This window comes from Mesoplodon mirus (genome assembly GCF_964341445.2).
Source record: "Mesoplodon mirus genome assembly, chromosome: 14".
In the NCBI taxonomy this organism is placed as follows: Eukaryota; Metazoa; Chordata; class Mammalia; order Artiodactyla; family Ziphiidae; genus Mesoplodon; species Mesoplodon mirus.
In genome coordinates, this window is record NC_138990.1 from 46,632,459 (window position 1) to 46,655,270 (window position 22,812).

Below are 22,812 nucleotides of genomic sequence, written 5' to 3' on the forward strand. Positions count from 1 at the left end.
ATTAAGTGATTTTCTATAAGAAGCACAGCTAACCCAGGTTTGACTACTTTAGGCATCAAATCTTGACTCCAGGATCAGGTGGAGGTCAGCCATTCCACATAGATAGCTATAACCAAACCTGGCAAGGTTCCTTAATTTGGGGAAAATGGCAATATTTGGGGAGATTACTTAACCTGTGTTATGATCTGAGAATTATACATACTGTATTACACAATTAAGCATACATATGTACCATGAAACTTGGAAGCATGTGTACGTAATGGGTTTCTGATTGAAGATCCCAACTTCTCTCTTCCTGTTTGTTTGTTTCTTGTGGTTGTTGTTGTTGTTGTGTTATGGCTCTTTCCACTTTCTCTTCCTTTTTGTTCCTAAGAGAACAGTGTCTTTGTATGGCTTGGTCTGGATTTTATCATCTTTTAATTCTTTTCTTTTTTTATATTTGGAAGAATCTCAAATTTATAATAGAAATGGAAGAACAGTACAGAGCATTTGTTTTTGTTTAACCATTTGAGAGTAAGTTGCTATGTGATGCCCTTTTTACTTTCATGTACTTTAGCCATTTCTTATAAATAAGTACAGTCTCCTACACAATCACAGTATAATCATAAAAATCAGGAAATTAACACTGATGCAATACAACCATCCAAATCTATGACTTCATTCAAATTTCACCAATTATCCCAATGATTTCCTAATAGCAGAAGAATTCCGTTTAGAATCATGGATTATATTAAGTTGACATGTCTCTTCCATCTGTAATAGTTCCTCAGTTTTTCCTTGACATTCACAATCTTTCTGAAGATTATAGACCAGTTTTTTAAAATGTCTCTCAATTTGGGTGTCTGATGTTCCATCATGATTGGATTCTATTTATGCGTCTGTAGCAGGAATATCACAGAAGTGATGCTGTGTTCTTCTCACTGCCCTCTCTCACGTGGCACTCCCTATCTGTTTGACTCATTACCAGTGTTGTGTTCACCTTCATGACTTGTTTGTTTAAAGTGGTGTCTGTAAGGCTCTCCCCTGCAAAGTTACTTTTTCTCTTTTGTAATTGGTAAGTATTTTGTGGGGAGGGCCTTCGAAACCATACAGATGTCTCATTTTTCATGAAACTTTATTTATAGCAGTATGGACTCATGATTTCCCATTTGATTTAATGGATTATAGTCAGTTACCATCATTGTTTATTTATTTATTTATTTTTATTTTTTTAACATCTTTATTGGAGTATAATTGCTTTACAATGGTGTGTTAGTTTCTGCTTTATAACAAAGTGAATCAGTTATACATATACATATATCCCCATATCTCTTCCCTCTTGCATCTCCCTCCCTCCCACCCTCCCTATCCCACCCCTCTAGGTGGTCACAAAGCACCCAGCTGATCTCCCTGTGCTATGCGGCTGCTTCCCACTAGCTATCTATTTTACATTTGGTAGTATATATATGTCCATGCCACTCTCTCACTTTGTCCCAGCTTACCCTTCCCCCTCCCTGTATCCTCAAGTCCATTCTCTAGTAGGTCTACATCTTTATTCCCGTCTTGCCCCTAGGTTCTTCTGACCACTTTTTTTTCTTTTTTAGATTCCATATATATCTGTTAGCATACGGTATTTGTTTTCCTCTTTCTGACTTACATCATTGTTTATTTTGATGCTCAATATTATTTTTATATCTATCCGTGTATATTAAACAACTATGTTCATACGGATACCTCCAATACCAATTTAATATGCTGGATTTGTTCTGTTTTCTTCCTCTTTGTACGTATTTGTAACTTTCTTCTTTCAAAGTGATAAATCCAGTTCCCATTCTCCATAATATAATTTGGATATATTACCCAGCAATAAATCCTGTTCCCATTCTCCATAATATATTATGGATATATTACCCAGCGATAAATCCCGTTCCCGTTCTCCGTAATATATTGTGGATATATTACCCAGCGATAAATCCCGTTCCCGTTCTCCGTAGTATATTGTGGATATATTACCCAGCGATAAATCCCGTTCCCGTTCTCCGTAGTATGTTATGGATATATTACCCAGCGATAAATCCCGTTCCCATTCTCTATAATATATTATGGATATATTCCATTAGTTACACAGCCCCCACCCCCACCCCAACATGTGACCAGCCTCCCATTGTTGCTGCTGTCTCTCCCTCGTGTGGGCACCCTCCGTACTCTGCTTGGGCTCCGACACCCTACACCAAGTTGCCTTTCTATGGAGACATCCTTCTCGTTCTGCTCTGGACCACTGTAGAGCTCCCACCCCCACCCCACATTCAGCCTTGCTCTCCAGTCCATCTTTCCCAAGCTGTTAGAATACTCTTTCTAAAGCAATCGGATCATTTCATTACCTTCTTTGTAATCCCTTTTTGTGTTGCCCTTAAAAAAACAAACTCCTGGCTGAAATGCATCAAGGTTGTTTACGGTCAGTCCCTTAACCTTGTCCAGCTTCATCTGTCACCCCTCCTTACTAGTGTCCTCTGTTTCAGCCTTCCTGAACACTGCCTTGAATGTGCCATGTACCTCTGTACCCCCGTGTCTTTCTATGCGCTGTTCTCTCTTTGTTTCACTCCCTTATACTTTTTATTCCTTTAGAGCACTGAGATTCCTTCCAACTAAAAACGTTATCTCCTTGAAAAGCCGTATGTGACAGCCAGTTTTGCCCTTTCTTTAACACCTCTCCTTCTTCCTGCCATAGATTCACACCTCTCTTATGATACATCTTTATTCTAACAGTTTTAATCAGGTGGTCAGTTATTATTTTTTAATTTATTTTAATAATTTTATTTATTTATTTTGTTTATTTAGTTTTCCTACTTGTCTGTTAAGGCTTTGAGGGCATGTGTCCCTAGCACCTTCTAGGTAGTGCCTAACACAAAATAGGGTATTAATACATGTTCGTAGAATGAATGAATGAATGAATCCTGAGGTCAGTCCCAAAGGTATACTCAGTATAGAAGGAGAATGGAAATAATTGAAGACAGAAGAAAATAAAAGAAATCTGCAATATATTTTGCCCAGGATGCATAGGCTTAGTAGGTCCAGCCATGGTTTATCTGGGGGAAAAGCCCTATTTAGTTTGCTGAGACATTGGGAAGGTTTTCTGCCCGTGTATTTTTTTTAAACGTGGTTTGCTTGGTTTTCTTTTTTGACATAGTCTGTGAAACCTGTTTTGGATTGTTGTGCAGATTTTCATGTACACTTACCAACATTTGATTCAGTAAGTAACAGACCCAAGAGACCCAAGAGCTAAAGGGTTCAACCTAGTCTGCTATCTTAATTGCATTCTTTCATGCTTATTTGATATAAACTTTTTTCAGTAAGTTGAATCCACATTCTAATGTGAACAAGAAATGTTAAGCTGTTAGTAGCTTCCCTGGAGAACTGCAACTTGCTAGGACGCTTCAGTACTTTCGTCATCATTTATATATCGTGAAATGTCACAATTTCTGTTCATAAGCACAGAACTGCAAATGTTCGTCAATTGGTCTATCTTAAACCTGTTATTAGCTTAGAAATTAAAGAAATATTCTTTACCAACCCAAGCCAAGGATAAAGTCTAACTCAATTTATAGTTCTTCTAAATCTGGTCATCAGCACCTCTATAATTAGTAAAGTTCTAAATAACAAAGCCACCTACTCAACAGTTAATGTATGCTAAGTCCAACATTTAGAGTTTTTCATTTTGGGAACTTTTTAGTATAATATGTTCTTCATATGAAAATGTCTACTCTTAATAATTTCCTCCTGTTTGGGGGGGTCTTACATTTCCTTTTTGATTCACACAGACCTCATTTAGTAAGCGACATAGAGTTTTCAAAGCAGATTTGTATACAGTAGATTGATGTAGTGAAAAAAAGCATTGATGCAGGAGTCAGCAGTCATGGGTTTTGGTTTCAGCCCTGTGACTGATCAACTCTGCACATTAGACGAATCACTTCCGTTATCTCGGTTTCTCCATCTGTAAATCTATGAAGTGTGGGTATTGAATCAATGACTACAAACTTTACTTTTAATATAATAGAAACCTTTTTACAAATGAAAACTTTCTCCCAGTGCCTGGTATACAAAATGCCCGGTATATGTCTTAAGACATATACTCTCAGGTACACATGATCCCAAGTTTTCCCCAGAACACAGGGTAACAACCCCTGGCCCAGATCTCGAAAGGGTCTTTTTTACGTTTTTTTGTTTGTTTGTTTTTTTGTTTGTTTTTGCGGTACGCGGGCCTCTCTCACTGTTGTGGCCTCTCCCGTTGTGGAGCACAGACTCTGGACACGCAGGCTCAGAGGCCATGGCTCACGGGCTCAGCCGTTCCGCGGCATGTGGGATCTTCCCGGACCGGGGCACGAACCCGCGTCCCCTGCATCGGCAGGCGGACTCTCAACCACTGCGCCACCAGGGAAGCCCTCTTTTTTACTTTTAACGTTCTCTGATTTTATTTACCCTTCGCTTCTGTCATTTGACCTTTGGCACATTTCCAACATCATTGACCCGAAGGGGATAGTGTACACAATGCCAGCTCTCCTGACCTGGCCCCTTTCTCTGGCTCCTCCATAGCTTATGGATGTGGCTGGTTAGAAGGATATTTGAAGAGTACCTTACTGTACTTTTCAGCTTCTACCACGATTCTTTCCTCCATTTAACTCTGAGGTTTTGGAATATACCACAGATACTTATTTTTAAATCCTAAATGTTGTCTCAGATACCTTCCACAGTCTTCCACAGCCCCGTTCAACATCACAGTTCATCTGTGTTCTCCTCCTGTTTAATCACAGGATGGATATCTTAGTCCATTGCTTTTCAGTTCTCTCTTTATTTTTGGACCTATTTTCTCTCCCTTAAGTGTCAGTTCTCTAAGCCGGTGCTTTTCAAACTTTAATGTTCTACAGACCATCTAGGCATTTGTTAGGTATCCCCCAGGTGAAGCTGGTGCTGTTGGTCTGATTGGCGAGGCTCCATCCACACAGGCTTCATTCAGCTGCCAGCTGTTCACAAATGTAATGCCACATCTGCATTTGGGGTCTGTTACTGGGCCCCTGTCTCTACACATTTTGAACTAGATAGTCTGGAGTAAGGAAGTGGCAGGACTGTCTTCACTGAAAAACATCCAAAGCTTGCTATTGAATGTCATGCAGGCTGGGAAAGTCAGAGCTTCCTTTCGCTGCCTTCTACCACCTCTAGAAGTTTTGCTTTTTTCCTCTTAGGATGCCCATTACTGTCCTGCTTTATCTCCTCTCTTATAAAAGTCTAATGCCAGGAAAGAGTCTGATGAATTAACTCTCAATACATAGAAGAAACTGATGAGTTTTCAGCCTTACCTTTTAAGGATTAATCACGTCCTATCTTATCGGATCTCTTATTGAAGAAGAAAAAAAGAACATTTCTCATCTTCATGTGTTTACATTTGCCTCTTTGAGTTGGGAGATAGATTCTTGCAATTCTTTTTTTCCTTATTGTTTCCATCAAAATGTCTTGCCTGTGGTAGGTAAATCATAAATGAGTATTGACTTAGTGATAGCACATGGTGTGTTGTTTGGAAGTTGATTAGGAATGGCAAAAAGATTGCTCTTGCCTTTTTGTCTTATAGGGTTTGCTCTCTCAGTCAAGTGTTTGAACTTGAATTTTCCTCTTATTCTAGGAGATGACCCGAACCCAAGGGATAATGGCTCATTCTGCGCCAAATTACACCTACTGATTTATATTAGAAAGGCAAGTTAATAAGGTACATAGACCTCTGCTGTTTCTGCTAGGGAAGTCTGCTTGTGGAACCCATTTTTGGATCAGCAGTTTACTGGCAAGCATATGTGGTCATTCTTTCATACACATATTCATACATTTGTTCATCAAATACGTATTGGATGCCTATTTTTGTAGTAGGCACCATTCTGGGCAGTGGGAGCACAACAATGAATGAAACACTGCTCTTACGGAGGAACTCAACCAGATACATGATAAGAACACATATCTAAGTAACTTTAAAATGCAGATGAAACAATGAAATGTTACCATATGAAGGGTGTAGCTAAGTACCTGTAGAATTTCAGAGGAGAAACCATTACCTCAGAGGGCGGGATCAGGAAGTCTTGTGAGAGGACATGGCATCTGAGTGGCACTTGAAAGAACAGATAGAATTGGGAGATTTGGGGAAGAAGGCATTTAAGATTGAGTGGCAGGATGGAGTTCGGGCAGCTGCTGCAGTTAGGGTGTGTCAGCGGCAGAGTGGGAAAATGAGGTTGGAAGGATACCTTGGAGGGCCTGGAATGCCAGGCCACTGTAGGGCCAGGGTGCACTTTTGAATCTGAGAGAAATGCAGTATTTACTTCTCAGAGCTCATTTTCTGCTCTGGAAGCATTCCTCCAGCCAGTTCCAGAGGGATATGGCTCTAAGCCTCTAGTTCTTTTCAGAGCTCCTATCTGCCCTTTGGGTTCTGCAGATGACATCAATATGCAAATCAAAAGATCTCTGATTACTTCAAGGAGAGAGTGTCTAGTAGGCTCCATTCTCTGTTTTAACACCTGTGGCTTGTAATTATCGCCAATTAATGAGGGTGTGGTACCAGGTGGCTGAAACGGCGTGGAAGTAACCAATTGCCTAGTTGCCATGGGCACCAGACTGTTTGAGCCAAATGATTCGCTGGGTGGGTGGGTAGGTGCAAAGGTGTTATGCACTTCTAGGGTGCCGTTCCCTTCTGTCCTCACAAACACAACCACCCAGGAAGAATCTCTAAACCCCATAACTCAAAGCTACCTAGCATGGAAAGGATAAGGTGGAGCTTTAATAGTAGAAAGAATAGCATGGTAATGGAAATGATGTCAGACCAAGAGTCGGGGAGGAAGGAGTTAGAGAAATGAAACTTAACATTTACCAGGCACATTCTTCACGCCTGGTTCTGTGCTTGGCTACTTTCGTATACATTTGCCAAACCCTTGCAAACCTGTTGCTTTCCATAATGCTCACATTTAGCATGTCATATGGAAAAAATATAAAAACATGCAAACTCTTAGCAAAATTTTTTTATTTCTGTAGCTAAAAGATCACCATTTCTATGCAGTTGTTAAATTGTATGATGAACTTGCAAAACGTTGTATGTGTTCAAACGGCTTGCTGCTGCGGCTTGTCCGCCTTTAGCGTTGGTACCTCCAATACCTTTTCATTCACTGGGTGAGGTTTAGGGTGGCTATAGAGGGGAGAGTGCAGGCTGTTCCATCCAAGGCCCGGGATGGGTTACTGTGCTGTTTCAGATTCACTAGGCTGTAGCCTAGCTGCAGCCAGAGCCTGATGCTGCGGCAGATTGCTCTAGCAAAGCTTTCTTCTGGCATGTGCGGAGGCATGCCGCTCACCTTTGTCCTAAAAGCCCTTTCTGGGCTCTGATTAGGGCCTGGCACTCCATAGCATGTAACAAGTATTCAGATAACTCAGGAACAAAAGTCTCTTCTTAGCACTTAGTTCTGTACATTTCAACTTGCCATGGTTATCATCTATATTAGTCAGTTTAACAATTTACAAGAGAAAATGCTGGTTATAAGTGAAGGAAAACCACTTCAAACCAGCATAAAGCACGTAGGGCAATTTATTGGATTTCCAAAGCTGGGAGAAGGTTGAAAAGCCAAACAACAGTAGGAGCAGGACACAGCCGGACCAGGCACCACGGGAACCCAGGGTGTGAGTGCTGCCCAGGACTCTCTTCTCTCTCAGCTCTGCTTCTCTAGGGTGCAGGCTTTATTCTCTCACCCTACAGCCTGGTCTCTTCCATGAATGGGAAATATGGCTACTGACAGTTTCTTTTGCCTGTGCAAAAGGACTGGACTCTTCCGGGACCCATCAGCTGTTCTCAGGGGGTTGGAACTGGCATCTCTGCCATGAGCTGTAAGGATCGGGGCTTACGGGTGGGGACTAGAAGAGAGAGGGGCTTCCCAGGAAAAGAGAAGGTGTCAGGCAGGTAGCAGTCACAGATGTCCACTGTATCAGCTACCCTTTCAGATGTCTTTATCTATCCCTTACAAAGAGCTGTATGAACTACTTACATAAAAGCTTTATCTTCCTTTTCCTTAAGTTATGGAACCAGCCTGGGGATGTGGTAAATGGTGTCGTATTTGTTCCATATGCGCTTAAGGAAAACTCACTATTGTTTTAACTTGTTTTGTTGGGCTCCTGGATGACAGTCTGGCACAAGGTTTGTATCTGTAGGTGTGCATAAAATCACAGCTCAGATGCCTGAGGATGTGGTTTAGTTTGATTTGTAAAACAGTTACAAAAACTGATGCTTATATAAATAAGCCTAGCTTCTTATCAGACTCATTAAGAACATATTGTTAGGGTAATAGGGGAAACCCCACACTCCAGATTCTTTCTCTAGAAACATTGGTGAGTAGAGAAGGTGGCGGAAGCCAGGAAACATCCTGTGCTTCCAATGAGGACCCTGGCTGTACTGCAACCCCCCGCCAACCTCTAACCCTCTGGAGAGAAGGCTCCACTTTATACACCTTTTAGTCAATGCTGTGATTATTCAAAGAAAGTTGGTGGTTCTCAAGGCTATGTCTGTTAGGTATAATAACCGTTGGGACAGTAGTTGACCAATGAAATCTTGATCATCATTATTTTAAAAGAGCCAGGAATTTTTTTCCCCAAAGTTGTTTGCACAACATGTGTTTCAATTTAGTTTTATAAACAGAAGCTATAACCAACATATTAAGGTTAAGTACAGCTTCACAAGCAGATTCCTGCATAAATGAGAGCAGTGAAATGTTTTTTGTTTATGAAACTAATAAGCAAGATAAAAAAAAAAAAAACCCTAGCCCCATATGATATCGTGACATCTCATAGTAATGAACTCAAAATGTCACTTTTAGAAAACGGGTAGGTGACAGCAGCTCTCTCCCGGTATCCTGACTCCCCTTCTAAGAGCCGGCTGTTTCAGGAACATTCTAGTTCTCCCCTCCCGACCCAACAATCAGCTCTTCTTACTTCCACTGAGTACAGTTAGTTAATCACAGAGTGTGGCCGAATCGTACAGAATTGAAGGAAGATTGAACTCTGCAACCTTCATCAGTGTTCTTGGGGAGGCCATCCTCTTTCCTTCACTGAGTCTGTGTGAAGATGTCAAACAAATACATTTTATTTGGCATGGTGACCTTTATAGCTTTTAGTCTTCATACTCTTAAAATTTTAAATGTCTTGCTCCACAGTTTCTAAAAGTAAACATGAAAACACATAAAGCATATACTCCTCAACTAGTTTTGAATACCCGTTGGTGCAGGCAGAATAGTCTATTTGGGATAAAAAGGGAATAAGAAAGGGCTGCTTAAGTTGCTCATGGTCGTTTGGAGCACACAGGATTTAGACACTAAATGGAGGACAAGTACGTGTATAGTAAATCTCTGCTATCTTTTCTGCATGTGGGTTTCCAAGTTTTTTATATCTTTCTTTGAGCACTGATAGTGAGTCTTTTCTTTGTGCCCAGCAGCATGCCAGTGGGTATAGCATCGTGGCTAAGAGTCCAGGTTCTGAGTCAACATACATGGGTTCAAAATTCATTTTCACCATTTAATCACTTTCAAGCCTCAGTTTCTTCATCTGCAAATGTACAATAATAGTACCTACCTTATAAGGCTGTTATGGCAATTGTATGAGATAATGCATAGAAAGCACTAAGCAAAGTGACTATTGAATAAACACTGAATAAATGTCAGCTGTTGTTATTAGACATAATAGGAAGTAGGCGATCTCTACCCTGCCCTCAAGAAATTCACAGTCTGTTTGGAATTTAAAATATACACTGCTTAAACAGCATGGGGAATTCATGAGGCAACATGTAAAAACTACCAAGGGTAGACGTAGATCACACTGCAGTTGAAAGGAATCTTAATGGAGCAAGTGAATTTACAATCAGAGTTAAAGAAATTAAAGTCACTGGGACTTCCCTGGCGGTCCAGTGGTTAAGACATCACCTTCCAATGCAGGGGGTGCGGGTTCGATCCCTGGTCGGGGAGCTAAGATCCCACATGCCTCACGGCCAAAAAACCAAAACATAAAAAAGAAGCAATATTGTAACAAATTCAATAAAGCCTTTAAAAAATGGACCACATTGAAAAAAAATCTTTAAAAAGAAAAAAGAAATTAAAGTCACACCAATTAAGAAAAGGAGAGAAAGAGCATTTTTAAATTGTGCTTTATTTTTTAATTGAAATATAGTTGATGTACAATATTATGTTACCTTCAAGTGTACTACATAGTGACTTGACATCTGCATACATTATGAAATGATCACCACAATATTATTGACCATATTCCTTATTCTGTGTATTATATCCCTGTGGCTTATTTATTTTACAACTGGAGGTTTGTACCTCTTAATCCCCTTCACCTATTCTGCCCTTCCCAACCCCCTCAAGAGAAAGAGCTTTTTGATAAGGGAAATGGCAAGTGTAGAAGTGTTAGTCAAGATCTAGTAAAATATATGGGGAGGGGCCCGGTTCGTCTGGACTAAGCAGAGGGAATCTTTTTACTCCCATTTCTATTTGGAGAAACCAAATCAGACGTAACTCTCTTAAAGGCTACCTTCACAAGATATATCAAAGTAATTTTTAGGCAAGAACTCAGTATGTGGTGAGATAAGCAGTAACTAGGCCTTCAGAACCCCAACCCCAGTGCTGCAACCCCTGCTGCATGGAAAGGAGGGGCCCAGGGCCAGGAGCCACACCAGCAGGCAAAAGGGCCCGACAGGATGCAACGGCCCATTGATTCCTTACTCTTGTATCCATTTTGCTTTCCGACTACACTGCCTTTCCTTGCACTTGTATATTTCCCAGCACTTTGATGAAGAGTAAATGACCTGATTTCAAAAAAAATGACCAGTGTCTTTATTGGACAGAGACCCCTTAGCAGTGAGACAAAGGTCTTCTGTTAGGTACATCATTTTCCTTGTTCTTCCATACTTCTTTTGCTTAGAGTTAATTCAGTTCCCTAGCATGTTCACTGTCATGTCTTAATGCTAGTAGAATACAAATTCAAATTTTGACTGGGACTGCTTATGCTGATGTATAACACAGTGAGTCAAGAGGACTTTTTATCCTAAATCTCCCATCTCAAGTAATGAGAGGCCACTGCTGAGTCTCCATAAGCTGTCTTTGAACACTCTCTTGAAATTTCCATTCCCTCCTCACTCCTTGCCCCCTTCCCCTGCTTTCATTTTTCTCCATAATGTTTGTAACATATTATCTATTTTCCTTACTTTGTTAAATGTTTGTTAAATGAACAGTAGCATCATGAGAGTCTTATTCTCTTACTTGAAAAAACTTGACTTGGAAAAATCTAAATCTATGTAATTTGATGACGAATCTGTAATATCAAAATACTGGGCCTCTAAAGTACAAACCTCACTTAGTATATTTTAAAATAAGGTTCTGTTTTGGGAATTTTTAATTTGCTTACATCTTTTCAAAAGCTCATAGCTTTTGTATAATGAGGTGCTTACTCAGACGTAGTTTTTTCACCCTAGGGATCATGATTAATCCTGGGTCTTGTTTAATATCATTTTAAATGTAACTCAAAATGGTTCTTAGAACTCTAGTTTTGACACACAGTATAATAGCTTTTCCTTATAGTCTTTATGTCCACAAACTGGCTTTGCTAGTAATGCTTATAGCTTTGTTGTAAGCCTTTTTGAATTGAGAAATACAATGGCTTTTTTACAGTCTTCCTATGTGACATGTGGTTTGTAATATATATTGTCCAGCTAATGTCTATCAGCAATTAGTTAATTGATAGTTTGTTCCTGTATTGACACTCAACATATAGGGACTTGTTTAATGGCTGCTTTCCTCACTTGGAAAATTAGCATATCAAAAAGGTACAACATAATGATAAATTGTACTTGTGTTTGCTTTCATTTCCAAGGCTAATTGTTGTCTTTTCTACACCCTTTTGATACTTGCAATGAGCAGTGATTGAGAATAGGTGTATAGATAAACCATTATGAACTAAGCAGAATGTTAACTTTTATTAGTTGGTATATCCTTCGCTTACCTATGATTCAGCTTTGAGTTTTCTTTGATAAAATCTTAAGTAGTCATAGATTTAAGGAACTAAAGACATAAATATTGAGAATCTTTCTAGCAAAAAGCATTTTCTGTTTTACTTCATTATTTCCTCATTCTTACAGTCATTCCTGCATTAATTCAGTTTTTTTCAACCAATTTGCTATATATTTACTATGTTCCAGACACTGGGGATACAAAAATGAACAGGAAAAACTCCCAGCCTGCAAGGAACTCACCATCTAGTGACTATTCACTGCAAGCTGTAGGAACCCCTTTGTGCTACAGCCAAGTGCCGAGCCAAATCCATAGTTAGTTTTCAGCAAAATATCATGGCCATTATTGCTTCACCCTATGTATATCAGTGCCTGACATGCTTTTATAAAGGTAGGAGTCAGTATTTTTTTTTTTTTAGCTTCAGCAGATTCGGCGTCTTTCCCCCATTTTAGCTTGTTGCAGTTTCAAATGGCGCAGATAGAAAGCCCTGAAAATGTATACTTATACATTTTTAAATGTCCCCTACTACACAGTAACCACCCCCTGTTTTCCAAATGCTGCCATTAGTGGTTACAATAATCATCTGTAATGTTAGCTTCTAAGAGCCATGGTACAAGAGCTTCTTTTATAATTTCCCAGATGGAAAGGAACACATGTACAAGCCTGTTAGAGTTGCAGAAACTGGAAACAGCTCTGTGTGGATTTGTATTTTTGGATCTCTTTGGGCTTATTTAAGCTCTCAAAGTCAAACTTACGTATCCATTAGGAATCAAATACCAACTCGGGGAAAACTCACGTGCCACACCAAGGGGAATAAATCATATTAAAGTAGTTCATAAAAGGAACTCCTGGAAACAGCTATTTTCATATTCAGAGTAACGTTTCGTGTACTTTTTGCAGGATGCCAGGTAATAAATGTTGATTATATAAACCAGGGTCATTCCAATTGTTTGGAGGACTGTCTCTGAGCATTTCTGTTCTTTGCTTAAATAGTAGTGAAATGAGAAGTTAAAAAGCAGGAAAGGAAAATAATGATAAATTATCCATAGGCATATGGAATGAAGCTGTTAATTAAAAGAGTTTTTAGTGGCCCCAAGTTTTGCAGTGTTTTTTGTTTGTTTGTTTGTTTGTGGTACGCGGGCCTCTCACTGTTGTGGCCTCTCCCGTTGCGGAGCACAGGCTCTGGATGCGCAGGCTCAGCAGCCATGGCTCACGGGCCTAGCCGCTCCGCAGCATGTGGGATCTTCCTGGACCAGGGCATGAACCCGTGTCCCCTGCATCGGCAGGCAGACTCTCAACCACTGCGCCACCAGGGAAGCCCTGGTTTTTTTTGTTTTTACAGAGTTTTGTGACTTGAGGTCAGAGCCTTGACCTTTAACAAGGAAACTTAGTCATTGGGGAAAGGTATCTGAAAGTCAATTCAATGTTAGTTCTTTTTTTATTGTCTCTCTTAAGATGACCAGCCTAACTCGAAAGAGGGACTACTTCTACACTTAGATTATAAAATGAATTTGTCCCGGGACTTCCCTGATGGCACAGTGGTTAAGAATCTGCCTGCCAATGCAGGGGACACCGGTTCAAGCCCTGATCCGGGAAAATCCCACGTGCCATGGAGCAGCTAAGCCCGTGAGCCACAACTACTGAGCCTGCGCACCACAACTACTGAAGCCTGCGTGCTCTAGGGCCTGTGCTCTGCAATGAGAGAAGCCACCACAGTAAGAAGCCCACGCACTGCAACGAAGAGTAGCCCCCTCTCGCTCTAGCTAGAGAAAGCCCACGCGCAGCAACGAAGACCCAACGCAGACAAAAATAAATAAGTAAAGTAAATAAATTTATAAAAAAATAATAAAATGAATTTGTCCCTCTGAATGTGAATTTTTTCAAGCTCAGCTTCAACCTTATTTTAGATATTTTATGAGTTTTAGCGTCGTATAATTACATAGTTTCTATTTGTTGAGACTATAAGTATTTTTTAAATTTTCCATCCTTCTTTGCAGAAGGGAATATTCAAGGTTGGATTCTTTATCATCTATAAAAGAGCAAAAAGTGATAGATAAACTCAGACTCCCAATCTTGGCTTTCCTTTTAAAACCACTAGTTCTAGGGACCTTGGTGTATCTGGTGTGGAGGGGGTTGTGTGTGTGGGGGGAGGACAGGAGCAAGGAGCCAGTACTTAGTTTCCAGACATCACTGGTGATAGCAACTTTTGTAAAGCAGGTTGCTGAAAATTACTAGGAGTGGAGAAAAACAGTTAGGAATTAACATTAAATTGTTTATTGATTTATCCATTCAGCAAACATTGAGTGGTTTCTGTGTTCCAGGCACTGTACTAAGATCATCCTTGTACATACTTCCTGTGTCATACCACCTAAAAATATATTCCAGATATACATGTGTATTGCAAATCTACATGTAAAAATAAAATTGTAACAATGTTAGATGAAAAACTAGAAAAATGGTTAAACAACCCCTGCGTTATTAACCAGATTTAACTCTATAGAAATGTAAATTTTCTTCTGATGTCAGAAGAGCCCCTAGACAAAGTCAGAAGTCAAAAAGAGAAAATATTTATAATGCACCTGATAGACAAGGGTTAGTAAATCTAATAAACAACAATAACAAAAAAAATCTAAGAACCTTTAAGCAAAATGGGTAAAGCATTTGTTGGGAAAATTTATAGGAGAAACGTAAATGACCAGTAAACAAGTGAAAAAAATTGCCCAGCTTCATTCATTGAGTCTAAATTGAGATACCATTTTCCAGCTATCAGATCGCCAACATTAAATTGAAGAGTGACAACAGCCAGTGTTATCCAGTGACTCAGGATGAACGGAAAGAGGCTCTCTCTCATACTGATGCAAATTCATGGGTCCAAATGTGAACTGCTGTAAAATTTTTAGAAAAACAGTCTATTAAACTCTATTAAAATGTAAAATATTTATAACCTTTGACCCAACAGCTGAGTTTTAGTTATCTCCTAAGAAATATGAACCCCACTAGTAAAGGGTATATATACAAGGATATTTATTGTAGCACAATCAAGTAGCTAAGAACTACAAACAACCTGAATGTCTGTTGCTAGGGGAATGGTTAAATAAAAAATAAATCCATGCCGTGGAATATTATGTGGCTATTTAGAAAGCAGTTGGTAGAGTCCTGTGTATAATATGACTCCATTAGGGAAAACAAGACACAGGGTTAAAGAGTTATTTATATGCAAGTGTGTGTGTGTTTTTATGGTCATAGAAAAATGTGTTCAAGGCCACATACACGGTTACTATTGGTTACCTTGAAAAGTGAGGGTGGAAATGCTTTTTCTTTTAAAAACTTCTGTATCATTTGACTAGTTACAACAAGGCTAAATTTTGTAATGTAAAATGAAAAGACAGTTGAGAAGTTAGAAAAGAGGGAATGAAAAGGGAAGGGTAAGTGGCCAAGAGACAGAAGAAGACCAGGAGAGTATAGTTTCTTAGAAGCAAGAAAGAGAATTTCCCAAGGAGAGAGATTTCCATGTCAAATACTGTTTTAGAGATCAAGTAAGGTAAGGACCGAGAGGCATTTGCTGTGTTTAGTGGCTGCCTGTGGGAAGAAGTAGGGTCAGAAGGCTACTCTAGTGGGCTAAGGGGAGGCTAAGAGGAGGGCAGGGAGTGAGGCAGGGAGCGTGGACCACTCTTTCAGCCGTCTGTGCAGGGGAGGAGAGACAGAACCCAGGGAACTAGGTAGAGACCAGCATGATTCTTTTCTTTCTTTTTAAAATTTTTGTATTTTAAGATGGGAGAGACTTCCAGTCCTTGTCCCTATGTATACTTGCCACACTTGTGCATCCTATAGACACAATAGAAGGCAGAGCAAGGACGCTGAAGATGCTAGAGGTGAGCAGGTGAGCATGATGTCCAGCTTCCTAGGATGCAGGAGAAACAGGGCTGAGGTTAGTTTTAGATCAAAGGAAGGACTTCATATCTGAGATTCTCACAGCTCATGGGCAGTGATTCTTAAAGTCTGGGTTGGGACTCTCCTAGGATGGCTGCTGAGCCCTCCTGAGGACCTGTGAACTGATTCGGAAATGTGGGTCAGTTCTTACCGGTCCCTCGGGGTGAAAGATGCGCAATGCTATTAAGTTTTTTAAAAAACCTACATTTGACTTGGAGCCACTATCAACCAGAAATAAATTATTAAGGGTTATTAAAATTTGCTATTCACAAATTGAAGTCAACATGCAACGAGAATTTATTCTAATTTGGTATTTTCTTCTGGCAGTCTGGCAAGTACTCAGTGCTTGGCAGTAATCATAAAGCACATGTAGATAGTTGTAAATCCCACAATTTTAATTCAGGACAATTCAGTGTTATCATCCGTGTTGGTTTGGGTTGGTTATGACATTCGATTGTTGCTATTCTTGCTTTTTAATTATAAATTACAGTAAGTTTAGCTTTATCATTATCAGTCTAGTTTATTGTGGGTTGTTTGGTAACCTCTCAATGTTTCTTGACACATATTTGGATCAACAATGTTTTTGTCATAATATTCTTATAACTAGCCTTTTAAGATACGTATGTCTTGTGGTTCACATATGAATCATCCATAATCATTTTGCAAAAGCAGATATGTACATTAACACCCTGCCATTTGCATGTACAGTGGAATACTTCATAGTGATATGCTTCTTGGTAATGTTTGCCATTTAAATAACTTATATTATCAAGGTAGATATAATAAAATTACTGGGTATTTTAAGATTTTGTTGTTGTCTAGTGATATAAATCATGTTTATAATGCATCTTCATCCTAGGAAAAGTAAATTTTAAGCCATTTGTATGTATTATGTAAATTATAAGCCATTATATATCTTGCTAGCAACATGATTACTGTAATTTGTTAACTATGTTTTTGTCTAATTCTTTGTTATCACCAGATTCACTTTTCCCCTCTTGGAATGTGGGAACAAGTGAAATTGGTGGCAGTCTTTTCCTAACTGTGGTAGGCTTTGGTCAGAAAGGTTGAAAGCTATCACTCTAAAAGAGTGACTAGGTAGGTGGCAAAGGATGTGTGGCGTCCTGAATCCAGGTAACTCACACCTCTGGTCTCATTGCTAGTGGGCTGTAAGCTGGTCACCAGAAAGATGTCATGAGAGAAGGAACTGATGGCATTGTGTTTTTCACTTACTGTTTAAGGATGTGAATGAAGACCCGGGAGAAGATGTGGCCCTCCTTTCTGTCAGTTTTGAGGACACTGAAGCCACTCAGGTGTATCCTAAGCTGTACTTGTCACCCCGAATTGAACAGTAAGTATCTGTGTCATTTATGTTATGTAGCCTGATGCTTCTCCTTGTTAATCAAACATGCTTGTTACTTCTTTTGCCACTCTTAAACCCTTAAAATGACTTCTCTTTATTGACTTTTGATTTCTTAAAAATGAATTATATTCAGAGTTTAGATTTCAGAGTAAGTGCAGTTAGTATTTGCCACTGTGATCTTTGGATGAGACTTACTTGTGCAGTCTGTGATGTGAATACTGTGCCTGGTGGACTGGATTCACAATTATGACTCCTTCCAAATGCCCCTGAGTATGTATGGTTACCCGAAAGAGGACTGCTGAACAACATCCTACACAATTTCTTGTGTATTTGTAATGCTTCCCGTTGTTTGCAAAAATGTAACCAGTATCCTGACAGTATTAACTTATTCAGATTAGTGAAGGAATAGAATAAGCAGATAGCTTAAAACGATGACATGTTCGAATTATTTTTCTGTGTTGAAATAGTTCTATATAACTTTACACAACATTCAGGCTACATGGTACAAGTAGTTTATTTTATTTTATTTTTCTAACATCTTTATTGGAGTATAATTTAGAATTATGTTGTGTTAGTTTCTGCTGTATAACAAAGTGAATCAGCTATATGTATACATATATCCCCATATCCCCTCCCTCTTGCGTCTCCCTCCCACCCTCCCTATCCCACCCCTCTCAGTGGTCACAAAGCACCGAGCTGATCTCCCTGTGCTATGTGGCTGCTTCCCACTAGCTATCTGTTTTACATTTGATAGTGTATATAAGTCCATGCCACTCTCTCACTTCGTCCCAGCTAACCCTTCCCCCTCCCCGTGTCCTCAAGTCCATTCTCTCCATCTGCATCTTTATTCCTGTCCTGCTCCTAGGTTCTTCAGAACCTTTTTTTTTTTTTTTTTTTTTAGATTCCATATATGTGTGTTAGCATACAGTATTTGTTTTTCTCTTTCTGACTTCCTTCACTCTGTATGACAGACCCTAGGTCCATCCACCTCACTACAAATAACTCAATTTCATTTCTTTTTATGGCTGAGTAATGTTGCATTGTATATATGTGCCACATCTTCTTTATTCATTCATCTGTCGATGGACACTTAGGTTGCTTCCATGTCCTGGCTACTGTAAATAGAGCTGCAGTGAACACTGTGGCACATGACTCTTTTTGAATTATGGTTTTCTCAGGGTATATGCCCAGTACTGGGATTGCTGGGTCGTATGGTAGTTCTATTTTGAGGTTTTTTTTTTTTTTTTTTTTTTTTTTTTTTTGTGGTACGCGGGCCTCTCACTGTTGTGGCCTTTCCCGTTGCGGAGCACAGGCTCCGGACACGCAGGCCCAGCAGCCATGGCTCACGGGCCTAGCTTCTGCGTGGCATGTGGGATCTTCCCGGACTGGGGCACGAACCCGTGTCCCCTGCATCGGCAGGCGGACTCCCAACCACTGCGCCACCAGGGAAGCCCTATTTTTAGTTTTTTAAGGAACCTCCATACTGTTCTCCGTAGTGGCTGTACCAATTTACATTCCCACCAACAGTGCAAGAGGGTTCCCTCTTCGCCACACCCTCTCCAGCATATTGTTTGTAGATTTTTTGATGCTGGCCATTCTGACCGGTGTGAGGTGATACCTCACTGTAGTTTTGATTTGCATTTCTCTAATGATTAGTGATGCTGAGCATCCTTTCATGTGTTTGTTGGCAATCTGTATATCTTCCTTGGAGAAATGTCTATTTAGGTCTTCTGCGCATTTTTGTATTGGGTTGTTTGTTTTTTTGATATTGAGCTGCATGAGCTGCTTGTATATTTTGGAGATTAATCCTTTGTCAGTTGCTTCGTTTGCAAATATTTTCTCCCATTCTGAGGGTTTTGTTTTCGTCTTGTTCATGGCTTCTTTTGCTGTGCAAAAGCTTTGAAGCTTCATTAGGTCCCATTTGTTTATTTTTGTTTTTATTTCCATTTCTCTAGGAGGTGGGTCAAAAAGGATCTTGCTGTGATTTATGTCAAAGAGTGTTCTGCCTATGTTTTCTTCTAAGAGTTTGATGGTGTCTGGCCTTACATGTGGGTCTTTAATGCATTTTGAGTTTATTTTTGTGTATGGTGTTACAGACTGTTCTAATTTCATTCTTTTCATGTAGCTGTCCAGTTTTCCCAGCACCACTTATTGAAGAGGCTGTCTTTTCTCCACTGTATATTCTTACCTCCTTTATCAAAGATAAGGTGACCATATGTGTGTGGGTTTAACTCTGGGCTTTCTATCCTGTTCCATTGATCTGTGTTTCTGTTTTTGTGCCAGTACCATACGGTTTTGACTACTGTAGCTTTGTAGTATAGTCTGAAGTCAGGGAGCCTGATTGCTCCAGCTCCGTTTTTCTTTCTGAAGATTGCTTTGGCTATTTGGGGTCTTTTGTGTTTCCATACAAATCTTGCAATTTTTTGTTCTAGTTCTCTGAAAAATGCCACTGGTAGTTTGATAGGGGTTGCATTGAATCTGTAGATTGCTTTGGGTAGTGTAGTCATTTTCACAGTGTTGATTCCTCCAGTCCAAGAACATGGTATATCTCTCCATATGTTTGTATTATGTTTCATTTCTTTCATCAGTGTCTTATAGTTTTTTGCATACAGGTCTTTTGTCTCCTTAGGTAAGTTTATTCCTAGGTATTTTATTCTTTTTGTTGCAGTGGTAAATGGGAGTGTTTCCTTAATTTCTCTTTCAGATTTTTCATCATTAGTATATAGGAGTGCAAGAGATTTCTGTGCATTAATTATGGATCCTGCTACTTTACCAAAAGCATTGATTAGCTCTAGTAGTTTTCTGGTAGCATCTTTAGGATTCTCTATGTAGAGTATCATGTCATCTGCAAACAGTGACAGTTTTACTTCTTCTTTTCTCATTTGGATTCCTTTTATTTCTTTTTCTTCTCTGATTGCTGTGGCTAAAACTTCCAAAACTATGTTGAATAATAGTGGTGAGAGTGGGCAACCTTTTCTTGTTCCTGATCTTAGTGGAAATTGTTTCAGTTATTCACCATTGAGAACGACGTTGGCTGTGAGTTTGTCATATATGGCCTTTATTATGTTGAGGTAAGTTCCCTCTATGCCTACTTTCAGGAGGGTTTTTATCATAAATGGGTGTTGAATTTTTTCGAAAGCTTTTTTTGCATCTATTGAGATTATCTTGTGGTTTTTATCCTTCAGTTTGTTAATATGGTGTATCACATTGATTGATTTGCATATATTGAAGAATCCTTGCATTCCTGGGATAAACCCCACTTGATCATGGTGTATGATCCTCTTAATGTGCTGTTGGATTCCATTTGCTAGTATACTGTTGAGGATTTTTGCATCTATGTTCATCAGTGATATTGGCCTGTAGTTTTCTTTTTCTGTGACATTTTGTCTGGTTTTGGTATCAGGGTGATGGTGGCCAGGTAGAATGAGTTTGGGATTGTTCCTCCGTCTGCTATATTTTGGAAGAGTTTGAGAAGGATTGGTGTTAGCTCTTCTCTAAATGTTTGATAGAATTCGCCTGTGAAGCCATCTGGCCCTGGGCTTTTGTTGGTTGGAAGATTTTTAATCACAGTGTCAATTTCAGTGCTTGTGATTGGTCAGTTCATATTTTCTGTTTCTTCCTGGTTCAGTCTTGGAAGATTGTGCTTTTCTAAGAATTTGTCCATTTCTTTCAAGTTGTCCGTTTTATTGGCGTATAGTTGCTTGTGGTAATCGCTCATGATCCTTTGTATTTCTGCAGTGTCAGTTGTTACTTCTCCTTTTTCACTTCTCATTCTGTTGATATGAGTCTTCTCCCTTTTTTTCTTGGTGAGTCTGGCTAATGTTTTATCAATTTTGTTTATGTTCTCAAAGAACCAGCTTTCAGTTTTACTGATCTTTGCTATCATTTCCTTCATTTCTTTTTCATTTATTTCTGATCCGATCTTTATGATTTCTTTCCTTCTGCTAACTTTGGGGGTTTTTTTGTTCTTCTTTCTCTAATTGCTTTAGTTGTAGGGTTGGGTTGTTTGAGATTTTTCTTGTTTCTTGAGGTAGGATTGTGTTGCTATACACTTCCCTCTTAGAACTGCTTTTGCTGCATCCAATAGGTTTTGGTCGTTGTGTTTTCATCATCATTTGTTTCTAGGTATTTTTTGATTTGCTCTTTGATTTCTTAAGTGACCTCTTGGTTATTTAATAGTGTATTGTTTAGCCTCCATGTGTTTGTATTTTTTACAGTTTTTTTCCTGTAATTGATATTTAGTCTCATAGTGTTGTGGTAGGAAAAGATACTTGATACAATTTCAATTTCCTTAAATTTACCAAGGCTTGATTTGTGACCCAAGATATGGTCTATCCTGGTGAATGTTCCATGAGCACTTGAGAAGCAAGTGTATTCTGTTTTTTTTGGATGGAATGTCCTATCAATATCAATTAATTCCTATTGTTTAATGTATCATTTAAAGCTTGTGTTTCCTTATTTATTTTCATTTTGGATGATCAGTCCATTGGTGAAAGTGGGGTGTTAAAATACCCTACTATTATTGTGTTACTGTCGATTTCCCCTTTTATGGCTGTTAGCATTTGCCTTATGTATTGAGGTGCCCCTATGTTGGGTGTATAAATATTTACAATTTTTATGTCTTCTTCTTGGATTGATCCCTTCATCATTATGTAGTGTCCTTCTTTGTCTCTTGTAATAGTCTTTATTTTAATGTCTATTTAGTCTGATATGAGAATTGCTACTCCAGCTTTCTTTTGATTTCCATTTACATGGAATATCGTTTTCCATCCCCTCACTTTCAGTCTGTATGTGTCCCTAGGTCTGAAGTGGGTCTCCTGTGGACAGCATATATACGGGTCTTGTTTTTGTATCCATTCAGCTAGTCTGTGTCTTTTGGTGGGAGCATTTAATCCATTTACATTTAAGGTAATTATCAATATGTATATTCCTATTCCCATTTTCTTAATTGTTTTGAGGTTGTTATTGTAAGTCTGTTCCTTCTATTGTGTTTCCTGCCTAGAGAAGTTCCTTTAGCATTTGTTGTAAAGCTGGTCTGGTGGTGCTGAATTCTCTTCGCTTTTGCTTGTCTGTAAAGGTTTTAATTTCTCTGTCTAATCTGGATGAGATCCTTGCTGGGTAGAGTCATTTTGGTAGTAGGTTTTTCCCTTTCATCACTTTCAATAGGTCCTGCTACTCCCTTCTGGCTTGCAGAGTTCCTGCTGAAAGATCAGCTGTTAACCTTATGGGGATTCCCTTGTATGTTAATTGTTGCTTTTCCCTTGCTGCTTTTAATATTTTTTCTTTGCATTTAATTTTTGATATTTTGATTAATATGAATCTTGGCGTGTTTCTCCTTGGATTTATCCTGTATGGGACTCTCTGCGCTTCCGTACTTGATTGACTATTTCCTTTCCCATATTAGGGAAGTCTTCAACTATAATCTCTTCAAATACTTTCTCAGTCCCTCTCTTTTTCTCTTCTTCTTCTTCTGGG

At 39.2% G+C, this 22,812-nt stretch overlaps 1 protein-coding gene across 1 annotated transcript in view; it reads left to right on the forward strand.

Annotated features, from left to right (window-relative positions):
* Positions 1 to 22,812, forward strand: part of BABAM2 (BRISC and BRCA1 A complex member 2) — a 438,160-nt gene that overhangs the window by 219,472 nt on the left and 195,876 nt on the right. The window contains exon 7 of the mRNA XM_082643284.1: positions 17,216 to 17,325. Coding sequence (XP_082499410.1) covers positions 17,216 to 17,325 — 110 coding nt within the window. The remainder of the gene's footprint in view (positions 1 to 17,215; positions 17,326 to 22,812) is intronic.